General features: G+C 38.7%; 3 protein-coding genes across 3 annotated transcripts; 1 reads left to right on the top strand and 2 right to left on the bottom strand.

Annotated features, from left to right (window-relative positions):
• The first annotated feature begins 999 nt into the window (after positions 1-999).
• LOC101303858 (ABC transporter B family member 28-like) lies at positions 1,000-5,637 on the top strand. The gene is made up of 16 exons (XM_004308072.1): positions 1,000-1,201; positions 1,305-1,492; positions 1,592-1,615; positions 1,701-1,802; positions 2,128-2,218; positions 2,357-2,457; positions 2,607-2,657; positions 2,736-2,864; positions 3,077-3,139; positions 3,232-3,511; positions 3,756-3,904; positions 4,007-4,096; positions 4,639-4,773; positions 4,855-4,911; positions 5,011-5,067; positions 5,304-5,637. Exons 1-16 carry the CDS (start codon positions 1,186-1,188, stop codon positions 5,538-5,540), a joined length of 1,770 nt encoding a protein of 589 aa, XP_004308120.1. The 5' UTR covers positions 1,000-1,185; the 3' UTR covers positions 5,541-5,637.
• Positions 5,638-6,007: 370 nt separating this feature from the next.
• LOC101304140 lies at positions 6,008-6,997 on the bottom strand. The gene is made up of 2 exons (XM_004308073.1): positions 6,425-6,997; positions 6,008-6,337 (listed from the first exon to the last, which is right to left on the bottom strand). The coding sequence occupies exons 1-2, from the start codon at positions 6,842-6,844 to the stop codon at positions 6,065-6,067; spliced, it is 693 nt and encodes a 230-aa protein (XP_004308121.1). The 5' UTR covers positions 6,845-6,997; the 3' UTR covers positions 6,008-6,064.
• Positions 6,998-7,359: 362 nt separating this feature from the next.
• LOC101304427 (calcium-dependent protein kinase 4-like) lies at positions 7,360-11,220 on the bottom strand. Its single transcript, XM_004308074.1, has 5 exons — positions 11,049-11,220; positions 9,487-10,385; positions 9,076-9,372; positions 8,097-8,498; positions 7,360-8,012 (listed from the first exon to the last, which is right to left on the bottom strand). The coding sequence occupies exons 2-5, from the start codon at positions 10,073-10,075 to the stop codon at positions 7,750-7,752; spliced, it is 1,551 nt and encodes a 516-aa protein (XP_004308122.1). The 5' UTR covers positions 10,076-10,385; positions 11,049-11,220; the 3' UTR covers positions 7,360-7,749.
• Positions 11,221-12,702: the final 1,482 nt, after the last annotated feature.

Consider the following 12,702-nt stretch of genomic DNA (forward strand, 5'->3'; position numbering starts at 1 on the left):
TGGATAATCTCCATCACATAAATTCTAGGTACCTGTTACAATAGTGTGAGAATAAAAAATTGTAACAAAATAAGAAATCACAAATAGTCAGTCGGAGATAAATTACCTAATTATGTTAAATTATGATAGAATTTTAACATATTACAAGAAATCATTACTGATTTACATTATTCTTTCGGTTTTATTCGTTAGTTATTACACCATCATCTAATTTATGCAATTTTGATAATGTTTAGTTTTTCATTTTTTTTACTCTAGAAGACACAAAGTTATTTGTTTATATGCTTGCTCTTCAACTAGCTTATCATTGACTTGCAATGAGTTCACTTGCTTATAATAAGGTTTCAGATGTTCTTTCCCCATATCTTTTAAAAAATATATTATACGCAATTGTTGTGCATTAGTTAACTCTTAAATTTGTTATGCGTTAGTTGACTTTTAAATTAAATCGACACCATTTTAAAAAAATTTACAATTACAAAGCTAAAAAGTTATGTGTATAGTAAAAGATGAAAATCATCCACACTGGCCGTGTGTAGAGTGAAAATTCAAACCATCTTCTTTTTTTCACAAATTCCAATTGCAGACTGATTACAAAGCTACACATAATAATTATAGGGGAAAATGCTTCACTAACAAAAAGGTAAATGATGAGGTAAAAAGTGAAATAGGTAAATTCCAAAAGAGAAAGAAAATCCTCGCGCGTGGGGGATTGGAGGGAGAGAGATAATCCAGATCCCTCCCAAAATTTTGGACAAAGGAAACGTTTCGTCGCCGTTATCTCACACTTTCCCAGTCGCTCACCACCTGAAACAGAGCAACCGCTAAACCGCCGTCATGACCTCCGTCACGCTCTCCCTCCCACTCACTCCCGTCTCCACGCGCCTCCGCACAACCGATTCCCGACTCGCCTCCCTCTACCAACCTCTCCGCCAATCATACTCCTTCCCGCGCTTCTCACTCCACCGCCTCCCTAACCTCACCCCCGCCTCCGCCTACGTGTCCGGACCCGCCTCCGACCCGATTGTCACCGAGCCCGACCCGAAGTTCGACGAGCCGGACTCCAAGCTCCAGCCGCCGAGTGTGATTAGCTGGGGGTTACTCTGGAGCCTTCTCCTGAAGCACAAGCTCAGACTGGCAATTTCCACTTTTGCCCTCGTCGGCTGCAGCGCCTGCACTCTTTCAATGCCGATATTTTCAGGTGAGATAGGGTGAGAGTTTCAGTTCAGAGTTCCGATTTCGATATGTGCTTTGTCTGGTGAGAAGTGGATTTCATGTGAACTTTTATTTGTTTGGATTATCAGGACGGTTTTTCGAAGTTCTGATAGGGAAGAGAACAGAGGCATTGTGGACATTGCTGAGTAAAGTCGGAGTTTTGTATGCGTTGGAGCCGATTTTAACTGTTGTTTTCGTTGTCAATATGAATACTGTATGGGAAAAGGTCATGTCCACGCTTAGAGCTCAAATTTTCGGCAGGGTTTTGATTCAGAAGGTACAGCTCTGTTGTTAGCAACTTATCACATTATCGCACCGTTGTAACATTAGTTTTTATCATCTCTTTTGATGTTGTTTCGTTTGTTGATCCTTGCAGGTCGAGTTTTTTGATCGTTACAAGGTATGTATGTGTATGCATTTGAGGTATTTATGTGTTTTGTTGTGTTAGTGTGGTATATGATTGATTTTGATTTTGGTTTGTGTAGGTTGGTGAACTGACGGGATTGTTAACATCTGATTTGGGTTCTCTGAAAAATGTTGTGAGTGAAAACATTTCAAGGGACCGCGGATTCAGGGCACTTACTGAGGCAAGCAACTCTACACCAAGCACAAGGGGGCTTTATGTTGCCTCCATTTAAGCATGTAATACCATATTTTGATCTTATGGCATTCACTTTTTCACTTTTCACCACTACACCACCAAAATAATCCCTTGATAGTCGGATTTAGTTTAGACGTCGTATGATTGTTTCTGGATGTGATAACTAACTTTGTATGAATCAAATTTTTGTACTACAAAATGGAACTTCAAAAGTAATTCTATGCAAAGTAATCTTAGTTTTAAATTCAGTATTCAAAGTACCACCCATTTTTATGTAGGCCCATTAAATCTCCTGTTTCTTGGTCTTTTAGGTTACTGGGACAATGTGCATACTCTTTGTTTTGGCTCCCCAACTTGCACCGATCCTTGGGGTTCTGATGCTCACCGTTTCTGTTTTAGTTGGTACTTATCTTGTCTTCAGGACTTTCTTTGAGACGGTCTTTATTTTGCGCTCACAATTGTTTTTAAGTGTGAAATTTTGGTGTCTTGTTGGCTGCAACAAAATTTTCCCTGATTCTGACTACTATCAATTTTCATAAGCTTTGTACAAGAGATCAACTGTACCTGTTTTCAAGGCGCATGGAATGGCTCAAGCATTCATAGCTGATTGTGTGACAGAAACTTTTTCTGCAATACGTACTGTAAGTTTTTTGAAATTGTTGACTACATTTTTTGCACCATCTAAATTTTAAAATTATTTTCTTTGTAAATTGTCTCTTCATTCAGAAAAGGAGTGTGGTTTAAGAATTTCTATAAATTTTATGATTGATATGGTAATATGCTGTTGTAGGTAAGATCCTTTGGTGGGGAAAAGCGCCAAATGCTAATGTTTGGTAAACAGGTAAAATAACACAAACTAGTCGATATGAAAACTTGAAAGACCATCAGGTGCTTAGAATTTTCTTTATGAGCTTGGCAGGTGCTAGCTTACCAGAGCAGTGGAATAAAGCTTGGGGTTTTCAAATCCATAAATGAATCGTTGACTAGAGTTGTTGTGTATATATCTCTTTTGGCCTTATATGCTCTTGGAGGAAGCAAAGTGAAGGCGGTAAGCACTTGTAACCCTTCTCAAGCGTGATTCAGATTCAGTCCATTCTCTTGCCATCTCTTCCTTATACCTTTTCTTATGAGATTGATGACATCCCCCATCAATCTATTTTTTTTAATCTCACCAGGCAAGGTAGAAGCAGGCCTTGAATACATTATTTATTATAATCATATTCACAGTCAAGGTTTTTTCTGAACTTCTGCTGCTTGTAGGGTGAACTCTCTGTTGGAACTGTGGCTTCTTTTATTGGTTATACTTTCACATTAACATTCGCGGTTAGTCACCTCCTTATGGTTCTTATACCTTTGTGGTGTATTTCCGTCTTGGCAAGGCTTGTGATAAGTGTTTGACGTAACCTGCTTTTCAGGTTCAAGGCCTGGTTAATACATTTGGAGATCTTCGTGGAACTTTTGCTGCAGTGGAGAGGATTAACTCTGTTTTATCAGGGGTAGAAATCGATGAAGCCCTTGCTTATGGCTTAGAAAAGGAAATGCAACAAAATAAATTACTTGATGAAAATTACAGATTGTTCCTCATCGATGGTTCCTATGAGAAAAATCAGTCTGTAAATACGCATTACATGTCAGCTCTGAAATCAGCTAGCAATGTTGGACGCTTAGCTTGGTCTGGCGATGTTTGTCTTGAAGGTATCTAGAATTTAGTTTCATACATTCTCTTCGAGGTGCAATGACTGGTTAGGTCTTCTGTGTGTTTATTTTGCCTTGCATGTGTCTGTGTGTTTACGTGTGCGTGTCTCAGCAGGTGAGACTACAAAGACAAAGCTTCCCATAATATTGTTTATATGAAATGTGTATTATTTACTGTTTAGTTTCCTAGAAAATGTTTAATGTGTTCCAATGTGCCAATGAGTAACCTGATTTCATTCTGCAGATGTGCATTTCTCTTATCCTTTGAGACCTGATGTAGAAATTCTGAATGGTCTAAATCTAACGCTAAAGTGTGGAACTGTAACTGCTCTAGTTGGTTCCAGCGGTGCTGGAAAAAGTACTGTTGTACAGCTATTGGCACGTTTCTATGAGGTTTTCTTTCTCTTATCTTTTGATGTTCAAAAATAAATATTTCATTTTACTCATTTTTAATAGATGACAACCCATATGAACTTAGGTATCCAACTTTTGCAGCCAACTACAGGTCGTATAACAGTTGGAGGAGAGGATGTCCGGACATTTGACAAGAGTGAATGGGCACGAGTCGTGTCAATAGTGAATCAGGTAACTTCTTTAGTCTGCTCATATATGATATGACACTTCACATAATGCATAATTTCAAATATAACATTTTCTTTCCTTTGGTGCTATAGCTGAACTTGATTCATATATCCCAGTATCTAATTGTTCGTGTAACAACTTGTCAAATTGTGGAATATAGGTAGCAAACTATGTTACCTTTGAAGGACTTCATTATCATTCAATATGCCAATTAGTTTAAGTTGACAGTATGTAATGCAATTTTAACTGATTTTGATCATGAAGATTAACTATGTTGTATACCTTTTGTCTTACTTGCATCTTTCATTAGCCTGCATTCCTAAATTGTACAAACATTATACTTAATGATGAATGCACGTAGTTTGGATTGGTCATATATTCCTGCAAACATATTATTCCTCATTCCTTTCCCATTTAAATATGTGTCCCTCCTGTTTCATTGATGGACCAACAATTACTTCTACTGTGCATTACAGAACAAAGTTGAGTATATGCTGAGAGGTTCAGAAGATTATTTTGACCTTTCTCCACTTGAAATTATACAGGAACCCGTTCTTTTCTCGGTATCAGTTGGTGAAAATATTGCATATGGGCTTCCAGATGATCATGTATCCAAGGATGATGTGATAAAGGCTGCAAAAGCTGCAAATGCTCATGAATTCATAATTTCACTTCCACAGGTTAGACTGCCTTTCAGCATGTCATGTTTTACTCTGCTACTTTTTGCGTTGTTTACTGAATGTTTCTTTAAATTTTGAAAGGGTTATGATACACTAGTTGGTGAACGTGGAGGGCTACTTAGTGGTGGCCAGAGACAGGTATGGAAAAAAAGCTTTGAGAGACTGAGAGAGAGGGAAAAGGAGACGGGAAGATATTTCAATTTGCTTGACACTTTTTCTTTTTATTTCAATCTGCAGAGAATTGCTATTGCAAGAGCACTGCTTAAGAATTCCCCAATCCTTATACTTGATGAGGTAATTCTATGCTCTTTAGTCTATCTATTTATATGTTTGCGTGTAATAGTTGAGGGAGAAAGTTGTTTTGAACCATGGTAAGTAGGTCACAAATGAATCAGAACATATTGTGAAAGAAAGAAAAATCTGGAATGGCTCTCAAGGTTTTTCTTCCACTTGAGTTCCTTTTTGTGGTAATTGATTTTCTGAGACAACCAAAGTTTAGGTTTTCATTGGAGTTCTTTACTGAAATGCAGGCCACCAGTGCATTGGATGCAGTTAGTGAGCGCCTAGTCCAAGATGCGTTGAATCATCTAATGAAACGGCGGACAACGTTGGTGATTGCTCACCGGTTAAGCACAGTCCAAAATGCCCATCAAATTGCATTGTGCTCCGAGGGTAAGATAACTGAGCTTGGGACACACTCTGAACTATTGGCCAAGAAAGGTCAATATGCTTCATTGGTTGGCACTCAAAGACTTGCATTTGAGTGATACGACGTTGAAAAGGGAATTACTGTAAATTGTTTTCATGAGCAGTTTTCTTACCCTGTATGAAGCAGTCAAACTCAGCTACATGTTAATGTACAGTACAGGTATATAATGGACATTGTATACTGTGGTAGTGTGGTTAACGATATAAAAGAATCAGAAATAGAACTTTGATCCTCGCTTACATTAAAAAGAACCTCTGAATCAATGATGCCAAATCTTGCCAATATTGCGTCACACTTGCGAACTTCGAATTATAAAAGCGAAACTTAGGCCGTAACACAAAATGACATTGGTTTCTTTCTTTTTTTTATCTTTTGAGGAAGGATATTGATGCTGTATTTCATCTTCATTGATGAATTTTGTTACTATGGTAGAATTTGACTAGAAATGTCAGATACAAGCATAATCAATTTGGTGGTGCTTGTAAAACTTGGAATCGTAAATAATATTTTGGTATTGGATTCATACAAAGACTAATCGAGTATATTGTTGGCTCGACATCATAGAAAGATCAAATTCTAAGGCTAAGAAGTAGACAAAGAGATAACAGCATTCATGCCTGCAAGGCATTCAGTAGGGAGGCCAAGGAAGGTGTTCATGAAAGGGTCATCAATAGGTTCAACAGTTGCCACTCCAACCAATTTGCAGTTTCCTTGTTCATCCAACCTCTCCCCTTTTCCACTTCTCATTGTTCCTCTTGATTCCTCAGATGTTAAAACCGTCTCCACCACAAGTGGAGGAGCTCTATAGATGCTCCCAACCGAAAACCAGAACTTGGCTTTGAACTCAAGATCAACCTACAAACAATGTCATCATTATGTTTTCAAAAACGTACTAGTTCATTACTCTGGTTGAAGTTAGTGAGAGTGCAACATAGAGTCTACCTTGCCGGATTCTTGATCGATTCTGCCACGAAAAAGCTCCGGGACAATGTCAATCTTCAAAAACGGTGGCAATGGCAGTCCAAGAAACTTTGTTGTTGAAGTCTGCAATGGTGGTATGTAGAGTGTGTTAATGTCAAATGACACTGAAACTTCACCACTTGAGTTGCCGCTTTCTGTTGTACCAGACCCGGTTCCGGTGCCACCTTCAGCATCGTATTCGAAATCAGGATATCTAGCTATGCCAAGCTTGCAGGCGCTCAAGGTCTTGAACTTGACAGCGTAAAGCTTAGAGTTTTGATACGAGGTTTGAGAGTCGGTGGTGGCGGAAGAGAAGGATATGGTTTTTGTTTTAGGCCTCTGCTGCTTAGTCGGGATTTTCCAAAGAATTGGAGGGTTTGAGTTGTTGATCTTGCTACCCATTGCTATTACCTCCTTTTGGGTTTTGGTGATGGTAGAATGGAAGGAACTGGGGTTTCTGAAGAAGCTATGACAATTGACTGAGAAGCAATACCGTCTCTTTCTCAGTTTTCCTTCTCAGATGAAGCATTGAAAATTTTGAGGCTGGTTTGGAGTATAGAACCTCATCCTTGTATGGGAAGCTTAATATCTTTATAGTGCCTGGTTGAGCAATTGACACTTGGGTAAAGACAAACCTTAGAAAAGAAACATGGGAATGGTCCTCAAAGAGAGAGACATGTAGAGACTGGCCAAAGCTTCCATTGATTATAATCTATATAAATCAGACAATTGGCCAAAGGTTCCACTGATACATGTAGCAGTATTAGTATATTTGGCCTATGATGAAATAATCAACTTTCTTTTGGTGCATGAAATGGGTGATAGAATGGTGTATTTTAAAGTAAGGAAAGCAAACCATGAATATTGAATAATATATCACATGGAAAAAAAGAAAAAGAAAAAAAGGAAGACAGACAGACCAAATGGTAAGATTGCATACTAGGAAAGCATTATGTGAACAATCAATTTATACACAAGGGCCAGGCTCATATCCATAACTGGGCACTCCTCCAACTTATGACTAAACTCCACAAATCACTCTCCATAACCATTAGAACTTACAAGACATCAATAATCACACCTCCTACTCAAAGCTAGTGAAAAGTAAAACCAAGCATCAGCAATCAGCCCACTGGGAACATGATAGAATACATTAACATCACTTCACACGAGCATGTTAATTCTGCAAATTGGCTCTGTTTACTCTTTCTACCTACCGGTAAAAGCCAAATTTTATCATCATACTTGCAACTAATATCAAAAGTGGCACTAAGCATCAGGAATTAGCAACATGATACACTGTCAGGTCAACAAACGAGAGAAGATCGTAGAGAAGTAGTAAGATGTGTACATGATGACCAGCGGATGATTGATTCGTTGACCATGAAATCTAGTTGCTCATGCTCACCAAGTCCAATTGTGCGGTTCCTCTTGCTGTGGATGCCCAATGTCCTAGACCCAGTTGTCACACCAGATCTTTTAGCTTCTGCTGGTCTGTTAATCACTTCCCTAGCTTCAAGTCTAAATGAAAGGGAATCTGACAATAGGAGCAACTTCCCTGAGCTTGTCACTGCATCACAATGCATCAATATGATATTAGATGAGAAACATTTAATGAATACTGCAGGGAGCTAGAAGATGCAATTGAAAATACCTTGATGAACTGCATCTATGCTGGCTGAGAACTCCAACGAACAACTACCTTCCTCAACCATAGAACTAGGGCTGAAGAATGCAAAGCTTGGCATTGAGGAAACAGGGGAGGAGAATTCCAGGCAATTGGAGACGCCATTGCTACGGAACGACAGCCCACCAGATGCCAAGCAAGGAGTAGATGGCTCTACCAGGAAAGGAGAAAATGATGACCTACATGTGAATGTGGGGGATTGGACTTCACATATACTAGGTGATGTGGTACCAAAGCTGATGTCCTGACTCCTGGACATAAAAGGGGTGGTGAATGAGCTACTGCCCACATCACATTCTCCGCAACCTAAAGTTTGACATTGACTAGGTTGTTTAGAAAGGGATTCCATACTCGTCATCCAGGAATGATCTGCAAAAGAAAAAAGGAGAAGATCAGAAACAGTTTTCTCAATTATACAATCAGAAAGAGTTATTATTTGATATAACTAAAAAAAATAATAAGGTGCAACACAAAGACACTGCGGACTTGGAGAACTCATCAATGCAAAAACGGTTACAAGTAAGATATCGCTTTCTCGGACAGAGTACAGCTTTTAGGAAAGATCAATCTCTATTAATTTGCACAGTAATTTTGCAGGCATATGAATGACCACAAATTGATGTGATATCATTGTTTGTATTTGCTCCTGAAAATCCCAACCTACCATCTTATGTAAGGTGTAAATCAAAACAGAATCTTCTTGTCATTCTTCTAATAAGTCCCCCTGCTAAAATTCAATGCTATGTTACTATATTTTGATGAAGTTTCAAGAATAAAAAGTTTTGAGTTATCACCTCCCACAGTTCAAATATGCAAATAGAATCCAAAATGGGTAACTGTATTTAACAGCTACAAGCTTTTAGTATCTGAGATCACATTTGAGCAAACTCAGCCTGAGAAAAATGGGGTTTTATTTAACAGTTACTGCAATCAATATTTAACCTACCTAGAACCTGGTGAGCGGTGAGCCTTTTAGAAGGATCTTTACAGAGCATTCCTCGAATCAAATCATTAGCTGATTCAGTAATGCCATCCCAGGGATCAGATGGGAACCTCAGATCAGCGGTCCTAACGGCATCAAATATGCTTGACTTTGTCTTCCCCCAAAATGGTGGCATACCGCTAAGAAGAATGTAAAGAATTACCCCTGCACTCCAAACATCAGCAGTCTGGTTATATCCCCCGGCAAGTACCTCAGGCGCTATATAAAACGGACTCCCCACCAAACCATGCAAACTCTGACCTGCTTGAACCAAAATATTTTCAAATATCTGACATCAAAGTTTAGGGGCGACGACTAACTAAAAGTGGAGAGAAAACTGAACTCATCAAAAGCAAAAAAGGAATTTGGAAGTACCAGGCTTGATATAAGTTGCAAGACCAAAGTCTGCCAATTTTATTGGAGATGAGGAGGCCTTTGTGGCCAACAGAATATTCTCAGGCTTCAAATCTCTGTGGACAACCCCATTTTCATGACAATATAAAACTACCTGAATCAGATGCCTAAAGAGGACCCTCGCATCGGATTCAGAGAACTGCCCATGTTTCTTTAACTGGTGGAAAAGCTCCCCTCCTGCACAGAGCTCCATCACCAAATGAACGTACTCTTCCTCTTCATACACCGCCTTGAGATCTACAACATTTGGGTGACCAGACAACCTGGTCATGATTTCAATCTCAAGCTTGATGCTACGGACATCATCTGAGGTCACTAATCGATCTTTAGATATTGATTTGCATGCCAACACCTCTCCAGTAAACTTATCAGTGCACGCCCTAATAACACCGAATTGCCCCAAACCTAATTGCTCTCCAAGAATATACCGATCTTTTAGATTTGATGTCTCATTTGCATCCAAGATGGAGGAAGTTAAGCTCAAGATTTTGTAAGAATTGCATAACCGTGTTGATTGTTCCCTGTTGCTACTGCTGTTGGCAACAGCCATACCAATATCCAGTTCCTCACTCAACCACGAATCAGACAATCGTCGCTCAGAAGCTTTCTTTCCAAGTATCTTAGTTTCACCACCCTTTTCCAACTGAACACAAAAGCACCCAAGTACTAAGTTGATATCAGATTCCCTAGCTTCAGTTATGCATTCACCAAAACGTACATGAGTCGAAATCAGAAGAGGAGCTTCGTCCAGGCAGGTAGTTCTAGAAGTTGACAAATGCTCCAACTGAAACCTTGAGAACAATAAAAGGCTCAAACTTTTAGCTGGGGATTCCTTCAAACTGTGACCGGGACACCTGGATCTGGATGAAATATCAATTACCTAACTCAGTCTCCGGTTTTAAATTGAGAAGCAACCCGATCCTAAACAATTAACCAATGGAATTCAATACTTTGGGAAACAAATATTCCTTTGGTTCTACTAACACTGTTTATGTTTTTGGAATTTATCAAGCTTCAGAACCAAGCAGAAATTACAAAAATCAAACAAATTGTTTCATTACTATCCAAAAAGAAAAAGTGAAAAACCAAACTATTACCACAATTCATACAAACAGAACAGTCAATTAATCTTCAATAACAACCTCTATCCCCTAAACCAACCCCAATCTGCCCTATTAATCTCGCAAAAAGCCAAAAGCCCCCAAATCCATCAACCTAAAAGTTCCTAACTTTACAAACAAACACCAAATCCAACAAAAACCCACCACAAATTCAGCTCAAACCAACCCTCTCAGATCCAAATTTCCCAGCATCCACTCAAATTCCAACTCCCAAATAAACCCCCACGTTCCCAAAACCACCCAAACCCATCAACAAAGCTCCAAACTTTATCCACAAACCCCCAAATTCAACCCAACCCATCACAATTCAGCTTCAAACAAACCACCCCAGATCCCAAAAATTTGAAAAACCCACATTCCCAAATACAGTAACAGAGAGAGTTTGAGAGGCTAGCTAAGTACCTGAAATAAGAGAGAGCACAAATAGGAGGGCAGTGGCTTGTTGAGCTCCCCAAGACAGAGGCTCTGTCCTGTTGAGCTCACTCTTTGGATTTGGCTTGGATTTTAGGGTGGTACCTGTCCCTGTCTGCTTCAACTTCTTCTTGTTTATGATGTTGAGGGCTCTCCCTGTCCCTCTGTTTATTTAGCTCCCCTTTGCCTTTTATTTATTTTCATTTTTATTTATTATTTCAAACAGAGGTTAGGGATTCTCTGATTTTCTACTCGCGGGCGTACTCGCTCTCCAGACCACACTTTCCTTTTCCATGAGTTCCTACGCCAACAAGAAAAACTAACTTTCCGTTGTGGGCAACTTTCTAACAGAGAGTCGTATCAAAATCAATGCAAAGCAAGATAGAGGTTTCTTTTTCTTTTTCTTTTCTTGTTTTGGTGATGCAACATAGGGTTCATTTCACCTACTTAAGGGTTTGATCAAGGTGACAAAATCTAATACTTCTGCAACTTTGAAGAAATTCAATATATGAATACTTACCATGTGATTGATATCTTAGATATCGTTTCTGGAATTGTGTTCCATATATACGTAAATTAAGACTAAAGAAGATGATTGCTTTTCAATTTTTCTCTGAACTTCTGATGATGCTTTTCTAACCTAGCTAGACGTTTACATGAAGAACTCTATCTCTCATGCATGCATTTTTCTTTTTCTATCACTGTTTGCCTTCTGTCTTATGTTTTTTCTTTTGGTGGAGGTTTTTGTATGATTTTGTTTTTGTAATTATTTTGACCTAGAAAGTGATAACATAACATTCATAACTCAAATCTACTGTATACCTAGAATTTAAAGAAAAAAGATGAAGAATTCACAGAGAGAAAAGACCAACAATATCTCAGGCTTTTCTCAATTAATGCAAGCTTAAAGAAATTCTTACAACCAAAACGTATTTATAAACATAAGCATAAAAGACTAAAAGCTTCTAGAAGCATATTGTTATAGCTGGAAAAGCCAGCAAGGCAGCCACATCACATAAAGAGAATGACAAACATGGCAGCACAGATTTCTATCAGCAACGACATGTCAACACCTCCCTTCAATCTCAGTAGGGGTAACCAAACCGAGATTGGAGCTGTATTGATAACTGTGCAGAGCATCCTTTTAGCAAAAGTAACATATGCAGCTGTTGTCAAGAACTGGCACACAAGATTTGCAACAAAGAGGATATCTGGTCTTGAAAAACTCAAGTATTGGAGAGCACCAACAAGGCATCTTAACAAAGAAAGATCACTGATGAGAAGAGTACCATGACTACCTTCACTCTTGAGCACTTGAAGATGTGATTCGCAAGGAACTGAGCAAGATCTTGATGTATCTATAGCTCTATACCAGCATCATGAACTAACTCCTTTGCATATTTTTCTGGACAGATGAACACATCATTGTGTCTGTAAGTAATCTCTTGCTTCATCTTTTGTGAAGTAACACATGAGAAAGCACACAAATCTTGACACGACATCTTTTTGTCAAATCCATCTTTGATTCTGGTTGGCACGGCAAGTTGTTTAGATGCTTGATCTTGAGCAGATTGAAGTTCACAAGATAACTGCAATTGTGTTGAACAGAAATCTACATATTGATACTGCAATTTTTATAGCATTT

This window comes from Fragaria vesca, linkage group LG7 (assembly GCF_000184155.1).
Source record: "Fragaria vesca subsp. vesca linkage group LG7, FraVesHawaii_1.0, whole genome shotgun sequence".
In the NCBI taxonomy this organism is placed as follows: domain Eukaryota; kingdom Viridiplantae; phylum Streptophyta; class Magnoliopsida; order Rosales; family Rosaceae; genus Fragaria; species Fragaria vesca.